The sequence below is a fragment of the Myotis brandtii genome, unplaced genomic scaffold (assembly GCF_000412655.1).
Source record: "Myotis brandtii unplaced genomic scaffold, ASM41265v1 scaffold618, whole genome shotgun sequence".
NCBI lineage: Eukaryota > Metazoa > Chordata > Mammalia > Chiroptera > Vespertilionidae > Myotis > Myotis brandtii.
The window spans coordinates 289,615-311,206 of NW_005370354.1; the positions used below are offsets into that span (position 1 = coordinate 289,615).

Genomic DNA, 21,592 nt, shown 5'->3' on the forward strand with positions numbered 1-21,592 from the left:
CCCGGGGAGCGGGCCTAAGCCAGCAGGTGGTCATCCCCTGAGGGGTCCCAGACTGCGAGAGGGCACAGGCCGGGCTGAGGGACCCCCCCCCTCCCCCCCGAGGGCACAAATTTTTGTGCACCGACCTCTAGTATATTATACAATTCCATTTATAGAAAATGTCCAGACTAGGCAAATCCATGGAGACAAAAGTAGAATAGTGATTGCCTATGGCTAGAAGGGGCTTGGGGGTTAGGAGGTGGCACCTAAAAGGTACAGGATGCTGGGGAGGGGGGGGGGGGGGTTGATAAAAAATGTGCTCTAAATGATTGTGGTGATGACTTCATAACTCTAAATATACTAAAAACCATTATGTTGTACACATGAAATGGATGATGTAAATGGTATGTGAATTATATCTCAGTAAAACTTTTTAAAATGAGAGAATATTGCTTCTCAGAGCCATAACTTTGTATTAAGTAAACAAACAAACAAACAAACAAAAAACCAAGGCAAATGGGGCCAATGTGAGGATATGAGAAAGCTGAATGGCAAAAATAAAGAAAAGAATTTGTAGAACAAAGTTGGAGGATCACAATACCAGATATCAAGCTGTATTACAAAGCCACGGTTCTCAAAACTGCCTGGTACTGGCACAAGAACAGACATATAGACCAATGGAACAGAACAGAGAGCCCAGAAACCCACCAAAGCCATTATGTTCAATTAATATTTGACAAAGGAGGCAAGAACATACAATGGAGTCAAGACAATCTCTTCAATAAATGGTGTTGGGAAAATTGGACAGATACATGCAAAAAATAAAATGAAACTAGACCACCAACTTACACCATACACAAAAATAAACTCAAAATGGATAAAGGACTTAACATGAGATGAGAAACCATAAAAATCTTAGAAGAATCCATAGGCAGCAAAATATCAGACATATGTTATAGCAATATCTTTACCAATACAGCTCCTAGGACAATGGAAACTAGGGAGAAAATAAACAAATGGGACTACATCAAAATAAAAAGCTTCTGCACAGCAAAAGAAACCATCAACAAAACAACAAGAAAGCTTACAGCATGGGAGAATATATTTGCCAATGTTATATCTGATAAAGGTTTAATCTCCAAAATTTATAGGAAACTCATACAACTTAACAAAAGGAAGATAAACAATCCAATCAAAAAATGGGCAAAGGGTCTAAATAGACACTTTTTGAAAGAGGACATTCAGAAAGCCAAGAGACATATGAAAACATGCTCAAAGTCACTAATCATCTGAGAGATGCAAATCAAAACAACAATGAGGTACCATCTCACACCTGTCAAAATGGCTATCATCAACAAATCAACAAACGACAAGTGCTGGTGAGGATACAGAGAAAAAGGAACCCTTGTGCACTGCTGGTGGGAATGCAGACTGGAATGCAGCCACTGTGGAAGACAGAATGGCATTTCCTCAAAAAATTACAAATGGAAATCCCATTTGACCCAGTAATCCCACTTCTAGGACTATATCCCAAGAAATCAGAAAGGACATATGTACCCCTATGTTCATAGGGGCACAATTTACAATAGCTAAGATTTGGAAACAGCCTAAGTGCCCATCAGCAGATGAGTGGTTTAGAAAACTGTGGTACATCTACACAATGGAATACTACGCTGCTATAAAAAAAGAAGGAACTCTTACCATTTGCAACAGCATGGATGGACCTGGAGAGCATTATGCTAAGCGAAATAAGCCAGTCGGAGAAAGATAAATATCACATGATCTTACTCATTTGTGGAATATAATGAACAACAGACTGATGAACAAAAATAGACCCAGAGACATAGAAGCATCGCATAGACCATCCAACCTCATAGGGAAGGCTGGGGTGAGGTGGGGGTAAAAGATCAACCAAAGGACTTGTATACATGCATATACTAGTAAGCATAACCCATGGACACAGACAGTGGGGTGGGAGGAGAGGGAGGGTTTGTGCTGGGGGTTGGGAACATCCAGGGAGAGGTCAATGGGGGAAAAGGGAGACATATGTAATACTTTAAACAATAAAGAATTTAAATTTAAAAAAAGAATTCAATAATATAAATTATCTTTGAAAATGACAAGCCCTCAGCTTGAAAATAGAACCTTTCAATACCCATAATTTTCAAAGGAATTAGGCTCAGAATAACATAAGAGCATTAGATTTGGAGAAGTCTTATGTCTACTTTTCATTTTTTAGCCATATGACCTTAGAAAGAGACAAATTTCCAGAACCTCTGTTTTGTTTTGTTTTTAGCGTAAAACGAATCCCCATATTACAAAATGTCCAAATTCATACAAGGAATCCAAAAATATTAGCAATATTTTAAGTAATTCAGCCTAAAAAAATTGTGAAGTCCTGAATCAATATATTAATAGTATTAAAGAAAAGGTAATTGAAAAGTTTCTCTTTTCCAGTTCCAAAATGCCAAACTGCATTCTTGTCTTTACTGTCTACCAAGATTCTTAGACCTTTCTCTCTCCATTTTTTTGTCCAGTAAAGTAGCACCAAAGAAAACCATATTATAAATACAATTTTGTCAGAGTTGGCCTTGAGGTGGAATCCATCCTTTCAGTCCCTGGAGACCATGATAAATGATTAAGCAGCAGTAATTGCAGGCTTAATCTGACCCTACTAAGGGCAAACGAATTTCATGGTTGTGACTTTCAAAACTGAAGAGTCCATTGTCCATTTTTAGAAAAAGAGCTCTACTTTTTAAAAAATACATATATTTTTATTTATTTCAGAGAGGAAGGGAGAGGGAGAGAAAGTAGAAACATTAATGATGAGAATATTGAGTGACTGCCTCCTGCATGCCTTACTCTGGGGATTGGGCCCACAACTTGGGGCCCCAACCGTGACCTCCTGGTTCATAGGTCGACGCTCAACCACTGAGCCATGCCAGCTGGGCAAGAGCTCTACTTCTTATACAAAGGCAAGGATGGGAAAGCTCAGTAAAATCCAATTTTGTATGGTTTTCCAATTGAGGTATTTTCTTAAAGACAGGATTATTCAATTCATTCTCTTATCCTTATTGATTTTTAAAGTTTCATTGTCTTAGGTTATCTTTCCAGATTCTTAATTATATTTGATAGTCAGGGATCTAAAGAGCAACGGACAGACAAATCACTGCCAAATGCTGCAGGGAAACAGACTTATAACTACGCTGAATATTTTCATTCTTGAAACTCTTGGCAACCATTAATGTTTCACACATGAAATCAATTAGAAGACAGAATAAACAGCCTCGCAGAATGCATGCTGGCTTCTGTGGACAGCATGCTGGCAAAAAAACACACACCCAAAAGATTAGCCCAAAATTAGTAAATGTGACCTGACAAGGGCCACCGAATTGAGTATATTTTACAACTTTAACACACATCACAGGACATAACAGCAGCAGTTTCCCAACTGATGAACACATACAAAAAAAAAGCTTAGAAAGGCTTAAAACAGAAAGATACATGATTACCATCTAGGTCAAGCATGTCAAACTCAAAGGCTAACATGGGCCAAATAAACAATGCTTGTGGCCCGCGGGCAGCAAGTTTAACATGCTTGATCTAAGCCATTGAGGGAGGATAGATTATTCTACTTATTTAGATGAACATATAAAGTTATTCATTACCAAACATAAAAAAGAATAATTTTTAAATCAAAATTAACAGTGATGCAGTCAGTTTCAACAAATTTCACAACTCAGGACTTTTGTAATGTCTATAAGGAAAACATGATTAATAACACTTGTCACCTTTAGTAAGTATCAATAAAATAGTGGGTTTATTCTCTAGACAAGAAAGAGAGATGACAAATAAGAGACAAGGAAGTAAGTATTCCTTATAATAAAATGAAGTTAACTGATTGCTGGTATTGCTTTAGGATCTATTAATGCTCATCTTATTACAAAAAAAAAAAGATTTAAAGGGGATAGCATCTATTCGTTAGGAAGATAACATATTGAATTCTTATTTCATTTGCAACGTTTCAGTTGAAGTTTCCCCCAAAAGCTCTCTACTTCAGGCAAGGATGGGAAAGCCTTTGATAAAAATATTATATTGAATGTTGATTTCAGAACATTAAGAGAAAAAGAAATACCTTTAATCGAGCAAAGAAAAGGATTATTGATGTATCAAAATAAGAAAGAACCTTTATTTAAGAAATACCTAGACATGATACTTCAATTCCTCTGGAGGACAGATGAAATGTGAGAAGTACTCTAGTTGCTATAGGCTAAATGCTTGTGTCACCCCCAAATTCATATGTGGAAATCCTAATCCCCATGATGATGGTATTATGAGACAGATCTTTGGGAGGTGATGAGGTCATGAGGGGAGAGTTTTCATGACTGGGATTAGTGTCTTTGTGAAGAGACTCCAGAGAGCTGTCTTGTGCCTTCTGCTGGGTGAGACTACAGTGAAAAGACAGCCATCATGAGAACGGTGGCCTTCTATGAACCGGGAAGCATCCCCCACCAGACACTGAATATGCCAGTGCCTTGATCTGGCTTTCCCAGCCTCCAGAGCTGTGAGAAATACATGTGTGTTGTAGCTACACCATCCAGTTCATGTTATTTTTGCTGTAGTAGCCTAGATGGATTTAGACAGTATAATCGTGGTCTCAAAATTACCATTATGGGTAGTAGTTTGGGTTGGGGGAATGGATTCGGGGCTAAAAATTCAACAATCCAAAGTGGTTTCCTTTAAGTATAGAAATAAGCACCAAGAGCCCCAGCAGTGAAGGGATAGGAGACCATTTGGAGAAAGAAATTAAGTCACTATCATTGCCTGAGTTTTAGGGAAAAGATTCAAAAACAAAAACAAAAACCATCTAAAACCTTCCTGATGGCATTGATTATATCCAATTGTGTACCAATATTTCTGGAGCAAGTTCAACACTTAAAAAGCACCTCTATGGGCAGATATTACGCTAAGTGTTTTTTGTGTGTAATCGCATCTTATCTCGATTTGAAGAAACAGAGGCTCCGGGGGGTAAGTAAATTAGCCAAAGGAAACAGCTAATAAATGCTACAGTCATGGGATCGTCTCAGCCTGTAAAAGATGCTTCCTACCACATCAGGGAATGTTTTTCATATCTCTGGTATGAGCTACAATGAATATCTTAGAGAAACGGAATGAGAAAAAACAGCACCGCACTCTGAGGACAGCTTATGCATTAATAAGCACCAACAGACAAGAGCCTCACGGAAACAGCAGAGGAGGCCTGGGGAACCCAGCGGGACTGTAGGCACAATAAGACAAAATGACTATTCTTTAGGGGGAAAAGTTAATTTTAGAAATAAGTTGATTTCTGTTCGGAAAAAATAATAAAGAGAAATATTCCAAAATTACAATAGTGGGCACCTTTTGGAGGTGAGTGTATAAAATTCTCCTCTCAAAGATTCTGTTAAAACCTCATTTAAAGACAAGGTTTTATGAAAACAATATAATGATCAAGGTGATACTTCCCAATTCTAGAGGACGGATGGGAGCGGTAAAATACAAAGTCCTTGGTTGTGCTCTGATAGTCCTCCGCAGTGAAACCCTAAAACCTCGGCCAACTACTAGCACTGAAAACACTGCCCTCCGCGCACACAGTTCCCGAGCAGCGGTGGAGTTTACTGCCTGCTGGAATCAGTGTGTGCCCAAAAGAACATTAGTTCATTCTCAGACCCGGTCCTGAGGAAATACCTAACCTGCCTCTGAGGCCTGTTTTCCTCACCTATAAAATGGTGTTATAATCCCTGCATTGCAGAGTTGTTGAAGAACAGAAATGAAAAGTGCTCACCACAGGGACATGAGCATATGAACATTCAATCCAGCCACTGCTTGTATTATTATATTACATTCATTACCATCATATCAAGCATAATTACCACAAGCTAAAATAATTCTACTTAGTCTCTTTCTCTAAAAAGGCACAATTTTGTGTAGGTATGTTCACTCTGGCAAGAACCAAAGTGTGGTTAGTGAAGGATCCCTGCTGTCATTACCGCATTTCTCCCAGCAGCAGAGACTCTCTGCTGGGCTGTCATTTGTGAGCTGCCTGAAGTTCAGAAAATGAGTTCCAGCCTCAGTTCTAACACTGATGCATCCAAACGGATCACTAGGAAAGCAAGGCTCCTTAGCCAGTCTGCAAGCCAGCAATAATTGTCGCTGGTTATGAAACTGCCACTAGTCCAGCGGTTCTCAACCTGTGGGTCGCAAACAATGAAAATACATCCTGCATATCAGATATTTACATTACGATTCATAACAGTAGCAAAATTACAGTTATGAAGTAGCAACGAAAATAGTTTTATGGTTGGGGGGTCACCACAACATGAGGAACTGTATTAAAGGGTCACGGCATTAGGAAGGTTGAGAACCACTGCTAGTCCATCCCAACCTTTTCACCTCATCTGCTTGTAAGGCTCTCTAATCACGAAACTAAGAAGCAAATGTATTCAAGAATTCTCCTATAAGCATAACTTTCCCTTCTATATTAACAGAAATAAATAAGAGAATAAATAATTCTCTAGAGAATGTCTACATAACCAGATGTTTCGAGTCTCCCCTCTACAAAGAATGGGTAAAGTAGAAGGTCTTGCTTCACTCTTTCAACGAAAAATCCCTAAGAATGAATATCCAAACTTTCAGTTACTTGAATCTAATCTTACATCCTCGTAACTAATATACCTTGTAAATTCTTTTCTTCACAATTATACAAGCCAGTTCAAAGAGCCTACCTCGGCTTGGCAGAGTGCATGGAGACCTTGTAACACCAAGGCCGCTGGGGTGGCCTGATCCGGCTTGGTGCACTCGTTCAGCACCTGGGAAATGGCGGCCAGCATGTCTGCACCGTGCTGATAGGGCCTGCAGGAAACGAAAGTTCAGAGATGACAGCCAGAGAGCTATATTACCGTCTCCTGGTCTTTTGTCTGAATAAAAAGCATTAAAGCTTGTCTTTACCCTTCTGCCTCCTAAATATTGACCCTCAAATAGTAACACCATGTATTTTTCTTCAAAGATGGTCATCATTGTCATTTTTGCTCTAACTTAAGGCACATTTTTGATATAGAAATATGATCCCCAAAGGAAGACACTTCTTAAATATATTCTCCCTAAATCATAAATGTCTGAACTGACAAAATTTCCAGCGTATCAATGGTGAAAAGAACTGACTTACCTTAGTGAGATTATCAGTAAGAAGAGAGCTACGCCTGCCCAGAAGTTGCTCTGATATCAGACACTGACTACAAAAGCAGTACTGGAGGTCAGAAGGTCATTTATGATCATAGTGATACTAACGGAAGGGGCTATACCTACTACACAATGTGACAATGATGATGATGATGATGATGATGATATGAATTATAACTGACAGAGCATCTACCCAAGCACTGTGCTGAATTCACTCACTCTTCCTCCTCCCCTCCCTCTCCTCTCGATTCCACATATGTTGTGCTATCCACAGAAGGCTTTTAACTCAGGTCATCCTCTGCATTACTTATTACTTATTACATCCTCTGCTTACTTCAGGGATATAATACTGTTCTCTAATTGACAAAATATCAATTGGTGAAATTGCCTGACTGGAATTCTATTGTTTTACTGTCTTGACAAACAGAAATCATTTTCCAAAACTGGAAAACTGATGGATCTTGAGGTGTTAACTGAAAAGAGCACTGAATAAGTTCTCAAAAGACTCTCTCCTGAGCGGCAGCTTTAAGAATGCAATCTTAGGAACATAAAGACCTCTCGTAACTTTTAGACTGAGGTCATCTTTGTATTTGCAAAAGGCTGAGGCTTAGAAGAAACGCAGAAATGCCGATATAGTCTGATCCAAGATTTTTCTTGAAACACTCAATACGGTCCCCTGGGCCAGTGAGCAGCATGTGGACCAACCCATTCATTGCACAACTTTAGAAGTACCATTCACAGTGCCATTACGGACAAAAATGAGATATGTCCCCCCGGAATTCTACAGTGCAGAGGAGACACATATGGAATCGCAGGATTACAACTCGTTCAAATGTCTCAAATCTATTTCCTCCCTAAATATTTTTACCTTATTCTACTCAAGAAAAAACGCTGGAGCTTTGCTTGGTGCTAATGCAGTCGTGTCCCCTCCTACCTATTTATCAATCCATACTCTAGAACAGCAGGGTCATCTCTCTAATATCTCCATATCCTCCTAAACCCTAGAGCATACATGGGAATTCAAGATCATTTCCTTCCTTGTCGTAATTCCTAATAATCAACTCCATGCAATGGGTCACAAACAAGGCCTTCTCTGTTAAGACTATAAAAATCAACACAACACTGGGAGAATATAAGGACAATTGGACTACCGTCCACTTCTTAGGTCACAGGGATTTATATAAGGAAAAATAAAATATGTAAACTCATATGCTTTAGTACAATACTCAATTGCTATCCAGAAAAGGATATGAATATCCTACAAAGCTAGATTAGATATAAAACATGCTTGCTTCTCAAAGTTATTTTCCAATCTTACTAAATTTTACAATCAGAAAACTTAAATTGAAAATTAATTTATTCTTACTCAAATATATTCTACCCACCTTTCCTAGATTCTTGCTTGCAATAAAATAATAAATAAATGCAAAATAATAAATCATGATACACATTCCCAAGGGATAAGCACATCTTACCTTTGCTTACATATGTCTCTGATGGATGCTGCTTTAGCGATCAGTTTCTCCCACTGGACTTCCTTGCCCGCGGACAGAGAGGGTGCCTCGGACATGGCCATGAACCGCTGCAGTTCAGGATAGACACGATCCTAAAAAGACAAGTTCACAAAAAAAGGCAATTTCCCAATTTGAGTTGAATAATCATTATTTCCTGTTATGCAGCATTTTTCTCTCCAAATCTCCCATTTGCATTGCAAATTATAATGTCTTTCTTCTAATCAGCAGGGAAGAATGCTGTTTTGATTGCTGGGGATTTCTTACAGTCCCATGCACTGTTCATCTCATAAAACAAGAAAAAAGTGGTTAAACCTCACCCTAATTACAAAGGCTCTAATCACTTATTATCATATTTGTATTACTTTCCCACACACATGGAAAAATAAATTTCAGAATCAAAGAAATAAGATTATTTCCCAGTCTCAATTTCTCTGAGTCAATCACAACTGACAGCATTACTGATCACAAGCATCACACTGCATCAAATTTCTCCCACGCGGTCACTGATGTCGCACACTAATACTACTATGTCAAAGCACCGCCATACATAATGACAAAATCAGTTTTCTTCACTGAAAAAACATGTTTAATACTTACACAAGTGTGTATCTGAGCTCACCTGCTTTTCCCACAAAGATGTCAACAAGCGCAAAGTGACAGCTCGTAGTTGTGGAGTGGTTCCAAGAAGTTGAATTACTCGTAGAATTTGTCCTATGCACACCTAGGAAATACTTTAAAATTTTAGGTTTCATAGATGTAAATGTACATAATCCCCAGGTTACCAAAAGAATTAAAACCCCCCTCATCATAAAATAAAGACCTAAATGGAAGTTTACTACAGTATTAAACATCTTCTCAAAGGTTGGGGGTAACTTTGAGATGTTAGGTAGCAATCTTAGGAACATAAAGACCTTATTTCAGATAATAACCAATGGAAAAACTTGGCTATTAATTGATTTAAAAGAATTACTCTTCAGATATCTTAATAATACATTTGGCCCAACAAGGGAAGCAGTGATCACAACAAAATTAAAGGCTCAAAATTTCATATGATACCAACCAAAATTCAATGTATTATTCATAACTCACTTTCTTTTTTCCTTCAAGTAAATTGGATAATATACAAACCTTGTGAACACCAAGTGTAGGTAAAGTATATAAGATATCAATGTATAATGCAGGCTCCAGTGGTCTTCCCAATTTGAACATCAAAACTGGAATCAAATTTGGTACCTGAAGTGAATTTAAAGAATATATTAATTATGCCTTATGAAGAAAATCAACCTGGAAAGCAATCACTATTCATTTTTATTCAAAGGAGTATTATAAATATATATGAATTAGAAGACTGAGAAATAGTTAGCAATTTGTTATTGATGGTAATTTTATAGCGCCACTAATATTCTCTCTCTTATATAATTAGCTGCCAGACACCAATCAAAAAAATGTTTTTTCTTAAGCAACTATGACATTACTCTAAGCAACACAAAACTAATAAGATATATACTGCCCCAAAGAAATTTATAGTTCTAATGAGCAGCTACACTTAGGATATAGAAATAATAAACTAACTCCACATATTGTAATATTCAATTATGTTATTCCAATATGAAATAATTAAAATCAGTTCTACTGTAAGGAGGGGGTGTTAATAAGCAAGGTCCCCATTTCAATACCTATGCATAACACAATAAAACAAAAAGAGCAATACATTTGTGGATCAAAAGACTTAATGGTGTTAATTTAAAATAGTAATATTTCCCAAGTAGATCTACAGACTCAATGTAATGCCTACCAAAATCCCAACTGGCTTCTTTGGCAAAATTAAGGAAGTAATCCTAGAATTCATATGGAACAGCAAGGGAATCCAATAGCCAAAATAATCTTGAAAAATAAGAACAAAACTTGAGAATTCAAAATTCCCAATTTCAAATTTTACTCTAAAGCCAAGGTAATCAAAACAAGGTGGTACTGGCATAAGAATAGAAATACAGATCAATGAAAAAAATACTCAGATGCCATTAAATTAAAAATACTCAGATGTCAAAAGATACTATAAAATGAAAAGGCAACCCACAAAATAGGAGAAAATATTTGCAAATCATATATCTAGTAAGGGGCTTGTATCCAGAATATATAAAGAATTCTTGTAACTCAATAATAAAAGGACAAATGACCCAATTTTCAAAGAACAAAGAATCTAAATAGATATTTCTCCAAAGAAGATAAATGGCCAGTAAAAACAGGAAAAGATACTCAGCCATCATTAGCCATGACACAAATAAAAATCAGTACCAGAATGATTTACTATTTCACACCCAATAGGATGCCTATAATAAAAAGCAAACAGACAATAGCAAGTGTTGGCAAGTATGTGGAGACCCTCAGACACTGCTAGTAGGAGTGTAAATTGGTACAAATACTTTGGAAAACAGTCTCAACTGGTTAAAGAGAATTACCGTATTATCTAGTAATTCTACTTCTAAACATATACTAAAAAGAAATAAAAGCATGCATCCACACAATACATGAACATAATGTTCATAGCAGCATAATTCATAATAGCCAAACAGTAAAAACAACCCAAGTGTTCAACTGATGAATGGCTAAGTAAAATGTAGTCTAGCCATACAATATAAAGTTATTTGCCCATAAAAAGGAATATGAATCAATATGGATGAAACTTGAAAACATTGTATAAAGTGAAGTAAGCCAGTGACAAAAGACCACATATTGTATGATTCCATTTATACAAAATGTCCAGAATAGGCAAATATACAGAGAGAAGGTAATTGCTTAGGATTGGGCGGTGTAGGAAAAAATGGGGAGTGATTACTAATGGGTACAAGGTTTCTTTGCTGGGGAGGGTGATAAAAATTTTCTCAAATTATATGTAATCATGTTTGCACAATTCTGTAAATATACTAACAGTCATTGAATTGTACACTTTGATTGAATTATATGGAATGTGAATTATATCGTAATATATTATTTTAAAAATTCAATTAAAAATTGAGTGAATACCTACTATGAGCAAGAAACTTGAGCATGCACAAAAATTTTAGTTTCTATATAGTGCATTTTAGTTTTGTTGGCTAGAATTTGTTGAATGTTCTCTACCTGCTATAATCTTAGAAAGCCTATTTCTTCTTAGCTTAGAAGGTATATACTTTAATTCAATTTCAAGGAGGAAAAAATATCTTAACCCTACCACCAAAAATGTAACAGTTAACAGTTCATTCATTAATGAGCCTGATCATGTTATACCAGGGCAGCATTTAAAGATATGCATGTAATGGCTATAGACTCACAGCACAGCCAGATTTATGATTTTTAACAATTGCTGGTGCTCTGTTAGAACAGAAGTTCCATCATCCTCACCTTGAGCAAATTAAGGGAGAAAATTTTTGAATTGGCTTCTCATTCCCCATTTTAATTAAAAACAAAAGGTTATCTTGGATTGTCTGTGTGTCTCTCAATGAATTACCCCTTCTGGGAAGAGTTCTACCCAGGCACTGACAGATTCTGAGTTCTGGGAAGGGCAAGCAGCACATTTAGTGGCATTTTATAAAATAATTTATTTAGTTGTGTGGCTCTTAAACAACTGCTTTAATTATATTGTCAGGAAAGAAATAAAGAACTGTGTTTATGCTAAAGAGTACAGTTCCTTTATGAGCCTTAGAACTAAAGAAGTAGGTAAGGGTGTTTATTTTCTCTGGCAAGTTCAGTAATGTTCTCTTTTACAGTAAGTTCTCTTAGGCCTAATACAGTTCTTGATGCTATTATAACCCAAATGAAATCCTCAGGTCAATGGAATCCCAAACAGGTGTTATTTCATCAGGAAAAGACAGATGTAGCTATATAGGTGTGGACAATTTTTTACATGAAGCACGACTGTTGTTTTCCTAATGAAGTAACATACATGTGTATTTATCGGCTTCCTTGAGAGGTCATATGAGCTCTTGGTTCCTCTGCTCCTGGCTCTCTACACTCCGGAGTAAGTGCCCTGTAATTCCCTGAGTTAAGACCTTTGGGGTTTCATGAAACTCAATGCTTTCTTTACTCTCCTTCAGAATCCAAGTCCTTGGTAAACATATTAATTTAAAATGATGGGATTATTAAGGACCCCCCTAATGCTATAAGCAGATTTCTCAGCAAAAAAATAGTGAAAGCCAAAGGGGTGAAGGATGATATATTCAAAGTGCTGGAAGAAAAAAAAAAAAGCCAAAAATACTATATTAAGCAAAATTTTTCCAGATACACAAAAGCTGGTAGAGTTTATCCATTAGACCTGCCTTTTAAGAAATGCTAACAGGAGTCCTTCAAGTTGAAAGGAAAGAACACTAGAAACCAATACAAAAGCATATGAAAGTATAAAGCTCACTAATAATGGTAAATATATAGAAAAGTACAGAATACTGTAATACTGGAGCATAAATCACTTTTAGTTCTGGTATAGAAGTTCAAAGACAAAAGTATAAATAACTATAACTGTAAAAATATGGTAATGGATACACAATATAAAAAGATGTAGTCTGTGACATCAAGAACATAAAGTGTGGGGAATAAAAAAGTAGAACTTTTGTATGGAATTGGAGCTGTTGTTATCAGTTCAAAATAGACTGTTATAACTATAAGATGTTTTCTGTAAGCCCCAGGGTAACCACTAAGAAAATACCTATACAAGACACATAAAAGATAATGAATAAGGATACAAAGCATGTCACTACAAAAAAAAATCAATGAGACATAAGACAGCAGAGGAAATGAGACAAAAACGCTATGAGACAGAAAATAATTAACAAAATGGCAATAGTAGGTCCTTTCCTATCTGTAGTTTAAATTTTAATGGGATAAACTCCTCAATCAAAAGACAGTGATGCCCTGGTCAGGTGGCTCCATTGGTTGGAGCATCCTCCCATGCACCAAAAGGTTGTGGGCCAGTTCCACGTTGGGGCATGTGTCTGGGTAGCAGGTTCGATCCCTGATCAGGGCATGTGGGGAAGTACGGTGGGGTGGGAGGCAACTGATCAATGTTTCCCTCTCTCTATCCCCCTTCCTCCCTCTCTATCTTTCTCTTTCTCTCTCTCTCAAATCAATTAAAAACACATTTTACAAAGAGTGACTAAAAGGATAACAAACAAGATATAAATAAGAGTCCTTCTATAAGGATTCTTATAGAAGAGTGTAATATCTATAAGAGATTCACTTTATATTTAAGGACATACAGAGGCTAAAAGTAATAGAATGAAAAAAAATTCCATGCAAATGGTAACTGAAAGAGAGCAAGTGTAACCGTACGTATGTCACACAAAATAGACACATACAGTCACAAGAGACAAAAAATATTATGTACGATAAAAAGGTCAATTCGCTAGGAAGATAGACTATATAAATATATACACACCCAACATCAGAGCAATATATGTATACCCAACTGCATAGAACTGAAGGGGAAAATAGGAACACATATCAGTAGATTTCATTGCTCCACTTTAAATAATGGGCATAACATCCAGACAGATCAACAAGGAAAGAGAGGACAAGAACAACACTATAGACCAAATGTACTGATCAGATATATAAAGAGCATTCCATCCAACAGCAGCAAAGTATGAAAGGAGACATCACAACCAATACCACAGAAATAAAAAGGATTACAAGAGATAACTATATATAATTATACCACAACAAATTCTTGGAACATACAACTCACCAAGACTGAATCGTGAAGAGATAGAAAACCTAACAGACAAATAACAAAGAAGGAGATTGAATCAGCCATAAAAAAAAACCTCCCAACACAGAAAAGCCCAGGACCAGACGGTTTTCAGGTGAATTTTACCAAACATTTTAAAAAAGAACTAACACCAATCCTTAAACTCTCCCCCCAAAATTAAAGAGGCAGGAACACTTCCATATTGAACAATACGAGACTGAAAGCTTTTCCTCGAAGATCAGGAAAAAAGCAAGGATGTCCATCCACTCTTGCCATTTCTATTCATAGTACATAGCATTAGTAGAACACAGAACATAGTACTGAAAGTCCTAGCCAGAGCAATTAGGCAAGAAAGAGAAACAAAACTCATCCAAATCAGAAAGGATAAAGTAAAATTATCTCTGTTTGCAGGATTCTAATCCTGCAAAAAACATTTAATAAGTGAATTCAGGAAAGTAGCAGGATACAAAATGAACCAAAAAAAACGGTTGTGTTTTCATATACAAACAACAAACAATCTGAAAAGAAAACTAAGAAAACTATCTAAAATCACACTAAAAAAATAACATACGGTCGTGTTTTCACGTACAAACAACAAACAATTTGAAAAGAAAACTATCTAAAATCACACTAAAAAAATAACATAAAATACTTAGGAATACATTTAACTATGGGAATAAAAGACTTGTATACTGAAAACTACAAAACATTGCTAAAGAAATTAGAGGACATAAATAAATGGAAAGACATCTTGTGTTCATGGATTGGAAAACTTAATATTGTTTAAATGTCCATAATGCCAAAAGCATCCTGCAGCTTCACTGTTATCCCTATTAAAATCCCAATGGCATTTTTGCACAGTAAAAATAAATCATATTATTCATATGGAACCATAAAAGCCCCTGAATAACCAAAACAATTCTGAGAAAGAATAAAGCCGGGTGCCTCACACTTCCTTTCTTCAAAAGACATTACAAAGCTACAGTAATCAAAACAGCATGATATTGGCACAAGACAAACAAATAGACAATGGAACGGAATAGAGAGCACAGAAACAAACCCATGCATATTAATTTATTACAATTGAGAAAGTATAGTCTCTGCAACCAATGGTGCTAGAAAAATTGGATATCTGCATGCAAAGAAGGATATTGGACCCCTATCTTACACATACACAAATAAGTAACTCAAAATGAGTTAAAGGCTTAAACCTAAGACCTGAAATTATAAAGCTCCTAGAGAAAAACACAGGAGCCTGGCCAGCGTGACTCAGTGGTTGAGCATCTACCTGTGCACCAGGAGGTTGCTGGTTCGATTCCAGGTCAGGGCACATGCCATGGTTTCAGGCTTGAGCCCCAGTAGGGGGCATGCAGGAGGCAGCCGATCAATGATTCTCTCTCACCATTGATGTTTCTATCTCTCTCTTTCTCTCTCTCTCTGAAATCAGTAAAGACATATTTTAAAAAACATAGGGGGAAAACATCATAACATTGATGTTGGCAATGATTTCTTGGACATGACACCAAAAGCACAAACAAAGGCAAAAACAGGCATGTGGGTCTAAATCAAACTGAAAAGCTACTGTGTAGCAAAGGAAACAATCAACTTAGTAAAAAAAAAATACAACTTACAGAACAATATAAAATATTCGCAAACCATATGTCTGATAAGGGTTTAATACCCAAATATATTAGTAAGTCCTACAACTCAACAAATAAATAACCCAATTAAAAAGCGAGCAAAGGACTTGAATAGACATTTCTGAAGAAGAAATAAAATGGTTACAGGTATATGAAAAGGTTTTCAAAATCACTAATCACTGAAGAGATGGAAATCAAAACCACAGTGAGATATCACCTCACACCCATTTAGAGGGCCATTATCAATAAAATAGAAAATAACAAGTGTTTGGCAAGGATGTGGAAAAATTGGAACCCTTGTGCACTGTTGGTGGAATGTAACATGGTATAGCTACTATAAAAAACAGTATGGAGGTTCCTCAAGGAATTAAAAGTAAAACTAACATATGATCAAGCAATCTGAGTTCTGGGAATTTCAGTACAGGCAGTAAATAGTCTCTTTTAAATTTTAGTCACCAAAAAAAACCCCATTAACTGCACAGTTGCTGTTAGTTGCCTGTTCTAAAACAAGTCTTTTTATTGAAATACAAACTTTTCTGTAACAATTTATGAAATATAAAGAGACTAATTTTTTTACTTAACTTGGCACTGTTAGTTTTTATAATGAAACACGCATAGGCATTTTCAAAAATATTTCACAAGAACTGAAATCAGGATCCCAAAGAGATAGTTGCACTCCCACGTTCATTGCAGCATTCTTCCCAATAGCCCAAGTATGGAAACAACCTAAATATCTGCTGACGAATGAATGGATAAAGAAAATGTGGTATATACATACAATGTCATATTATCCAGCCTTAGTGAGAGAAAGAAACCCTGCCATTTACTGCAACATGAGTTAACCTTGAGGACATTATGCTATGTGCAGCAAGCCAGTCACAGAAGGACAAATACTGCATGACTTGACTTGCGTGAGGTTTCTAAAGTACTTAGTCTTACAAGAAGAAAGTAGAATGAGGGTTGCCACGGGTTAGGGGGAAGAGGAAATGGTGTTCAATGGGTATGGAGTTCACTCTTGTAAGATGAAAAATTGTATATAATACTATACGGTACATTTAACTTTTTGATGAGGTATATTTTATGTTATGTTTTTACTACAATTTTAAAAAAGAATCAGGGCTTAGTAGAATGAGGGTTGCCACGGGTTAGGGGGAAGAGGAAATGGTGAGGAAATGGTGTTCAATGGGTATGGAGTTCACTCTTGTAAGATGAAAAATTGTATATAATACTATACGGTACATTTTACTTTTTGATGAGGTATATTTTATGTTATGTGTTTACTACAATTTTAAAAAAGAATCAGGGCTTGTTTTTTTGTTTTTTTAAGAGTCAGAAGAGACTTTGTCAAGTTCAGATGAATGAACAGAGGCCTAGAGGGGTCACAAAGTTAGCTGGTGGCAGAATGAGGACGGGAGTCCATGTCTTAGTTCACCCTCCATCCCACCTTGGCAGAGTGAAAGCAATCAGAGTCCAGGCTACCTATAACAGGATGAAGAACTATTGTGCCACTGTTCTCCCTGTATTTGGACAAAACACAGGAAAAAGTAATCAGAAAAGACACAAACCAGCATCTCCCTGTAGCGCACCATATACAGAATGGAGTACAGAAGTTTAACTTGGATTCCATGAAAAATGTCCGTGTTGGCAACACCATATGAAGTTACACAGATAACAGAATAATCTTTCACACAATTCTATAATGAAAATCCTGAGTAGTGCTATCTACTCATACATTCTGAGACATAAAAAGGGTTTGTTTATTATTCACTTTAGTTATCAAAAGAGAATATATATGCAATTGATGTTTATAACTATCCCTCTATTTTGAAAGTATAAGATAGTTCGTATTTTATTACTATATGAGAAATGTAGTAATAAATTAATATAAATAGAAAACAAAGATACCGGTGAAAAGAAATAACTCAAGACATGATCATCTAATGGAAGGGGCAAAAACTGACAGCAGTATCTGCTTTTTCCTTTTTTCAGACTTATGTTTTATAAAACTAGATGTGAACTACAAAAGTAAATTCTTAGTTTGTATTTTATCCATATCCTTAGATTAGATAAATGCTGAACCACCTTTGCATAAGACTTTCTTCTGTGGAAAAAATGGAAGTAAATTTTAAGTACACAAGTGCATTTGCCATTTATAAAACAGGGGTAAGATAACAGTATGTGTTAGGTTGAAAAAAACACACAACACCATGAATTTTATATAACAGAATGAATAAGCTTGAATGGTTCCTACAAACAGAAGCATAAATGTCATTACTTAATAATTTTAACATCGAAACTTTTAAAAAATCATTCTATAAAAAATGGGCACAATTTCTATTATGCCTTTGAACATCAGTTAATCCCAGCTTCCTAATTACTTGACATTTCTATTCATGGTATCTTCTCATTACTTAAGTAATACACTGGAAAGCAGCCCACAGACAGAAGTGCTGAAAGCTAATCATCCCTTCCACTTATGAGGAATCTGCAGGCATGTGGCAACATCAGAGACGTGTAAGCATAGTATAATTCTATTCTGTAGTTCAAATTATATTTATATCATAACATTATAATTAAATTAGTGATCTAGGGTCTTGAAGTTTAACCTTTGAGAGTTAAATAATGTCAAGGGAAGAAAGGTATGGAGACTAGCAAAGGCCCCTACTGGGCAATCTTCTATTTGATATTCATTCTACTACTAGCCTTATTCCAGTCCAGCTTGAGCATCAGCTCTGTAATGACTCCTCTAAATTGCAGCTAACATCTACTGAACAGTTCCTATAAACACTCTTCTAAGCACTTATAGAAAATCATGATCATCACCATGTTTCAGATGACAAAACTGAAGCTCATAAAGGCCAAATAATTTGCCCAACGTAATAGAGTTAATAGAGTTAATACATACTGGAGCTAGGACTGCACCAAAGCCCATATACTTGCCACTTTGCGTTAACAAAGGCAGTGGTGACATCTTCTTCATCTTGGTATCTCTAGTTCCCAGGATACCATAAAATGCTTTTAGAATGCACAAACTACTCCTATTTTTTTTTTATCTGTTCCAATTCCATTCAACAAGATAGATCCTGTAACAGTATTGCAGCTATTTGAAACAACTTGTATGCATGCATATGAGCAAAACCAATGGACACAGACAGTAGTGGGGGGTGCGGTGAGGGCTTGTGCTTGGGGGAGAGGGTTGCAGGGGAGAGGTCAATGGGGGGAAAAGGAGACTCATGTAATACTCTAAACAGTAAAGAAAAAAAAAAGCCTATTACTTGAAAAAAAAAAAAGATACTTAAATAGTACTCTGACTAAATTAACTTAGAATCAGAAAAATTTACCTGTTAGGTAAATGTCACCAGGCTATCAAAATGTTGAGGTAAGATTTTCCCAGTATATACAAAAAAAGGTAAATCACATAGGAGCTCCAAGTATAGAAAAACAGAGGAAAGATCAGACTGGAATAAGATAAAGTATCATATCATTTCAGGAGTTTGAAATACTTGTAATACAATTACCATGACCTTTCCTGACCTAAACTTGATTAACAGGTTAGTCTCCTTAGCCATCTGAGTCTTCATTATCTCTCAGAGTCAAAGGCAACTTATATATCTGAAAAATGATATATGAAAATTTAATTCATAAAGTAATGATTAGTCACACTATCAATATGTAAAACCATCCGTGAGAAAAGGAGTATAATCAACATTTATTTTTTCAATTGCTAACATTTTGACAACTTGCTATCAATGATAACTATTAATGACTGAATTCTTATAAGCATAAAATTTCCTTCCTGAACAAAAGTAGGTTTTACATTTATATCATGGTGCGATCTAAATCTTTGGCAGTCCAACTGGTAGAACAAAAGTTAAAAGCCAATGTCCTATAAGTAAAGTATAATGTGTATCCCCACTGTATTTTTCCTTTCAATTAGGTACAGTCGACTTCCACTGCTGCCTCTGTCACTGGCAATGTGTTTCCTATCAGAGAGTTGGAAGGAGGAATTTGAATGTCTTCCAACAATGAGATCTAATTAAATGCAGCTCAGCCAGGTAAGCAACTATGTAATAAAACTAGAGCGATTCAATGCTTATGAATTTATTAAAATAGTAAATTACTCACAGAACCCAAAGCTATGACAGTCAGGTCAATTTTATTGGGATATGAAAAACTACACAAGACTGATGATGATAAATGTAAACCACTCCATACTACATTTGAAGTGGAAAAAAAAATTTAACAGCTGACACAAGTTGGAGAAATAAAAAGCAGGACTCCAAATCTTCTTTCCTTCTTCAATGACAAAAACCGTTTGATGTTCAAATAAGTGATAAATAACTTATACCATGAATTTTATAAGGTCCAAATTCAGTCTCAAATATAAGATTAATCATTAAATGGGGTCAACATAAATCATGGTAAACAAATGATACAGAAAAATAATATTAAGCAAGAAGATTCACACCCAGGATGAAGTAAAATTAATTTAACAAGCCAGAAACATAAAGAAAGTATTGATTTAAATTTCTTGGAACAAAGAATAACAAAGAATTCTGATTCTACTGCTTCAAGTAAACAGTGTATTGATAAGGAATAACAGAAAACAGATTTAGTAAACTCCTACCTTGCATAATATTCTGCATTCAGGAAAATTATTAGAGTAGAAAAAAGAAATAAGTATTGTAAGAAGACACTAACAGTCACATCCATAATAGAAGCAGACTACAAACCAACAGAAAAAAAAAAAATTAAGCCATGAATGGTGTTAGAAAAACTGGTTAGTGGCTTAATGGGGAGGGGAAATTCTAACACATTACCATACAATAAAAAATTCTAGGTGAATTCCAGAATTAAACATCAAAGAGAAATAATCTTTAGAGAATCTAGAAGAAATAGTAAGAGAATACATGCTCTCTAGATAGAAAAGAACTCACTAGGCATTAAACAATTGAAAGACTAGTAAGTAAATATAGATACAATTTAAAAGGAAGAAACAAAAAGAGCTGTTAAATTAAAAACATAGTACAACAGAAAATTCAATAATGTTGAAAAGATAAAGCTAAGGAAATCTCCCAAAAAGTAGAGTAAAAAGGCAGAGCAAAGGATTTGGGGAAGAGGGGATGAGAAAATTAGAAGACCAGTACAGAATTCAGGGTCCAAACAAGAGAAGTTCCAGAAAGAAACACACACACACACACACACACACACACATACACGTTAATAAAGAAAAAGAAATTAATTAAAAAAATTTTTAAAATCCCAAGAATTCAAAGACCTGTATTTCCAGATCAAAGATACACCAATTATTCAGTACAACAGATGAAAACAGATTCACACAAAGGCACATGATCATGAAATCACAAGAGTTACCAGGGACAAAGAGAGGAGTCTAAAAGCTTCCAGAGAGAAAAAAATAAAAATTAGTTTCACACAAACATGTACTCAGCAATTCAGGAATCAGAATAACTTTGGATTTCTCCACAGCAACACCACAAGCTATGGAAGCAAACAAGCAAGAT

The 21,592-nt window shown here is 35.9% G+C and overlaps 1 protein-coding gene across 2 annotated transcripts in view; it reads right to left on the reverse strand.

The window, feature by feature from the left end:
- FOCAD (focadhesin) overlaps positions 1–21,592 on the reverse strand; it is a 250,074-nt gene that overhangs the window by 132,271 nt on the left and 96,211 nt on the right. For both annotated transcript variants that reach the window (XM_005879937.2, XM_005879938.2), the window contains exons 11-14: positions 9,840–9,944; positions 9,331–9,432; positions 8,673–8,803; positions 6,744–6,870 (exon numbers count right to left, since the gene is read on the reverse strand). In XM_005879937.2, the coding sequence (XP_005879999.1) occupies positions 6,744–6,870; positions 8,673–8,803; positions 9,331–9,432; positions 9,840–9,944 (465 nt within the window). The remainder of the gene's footprint in view (positions 1–6,743; positions 6,871–8,672; positions 8,804–9,330; positions 9,433–9,839; positions 9,945–21,592) is intronic.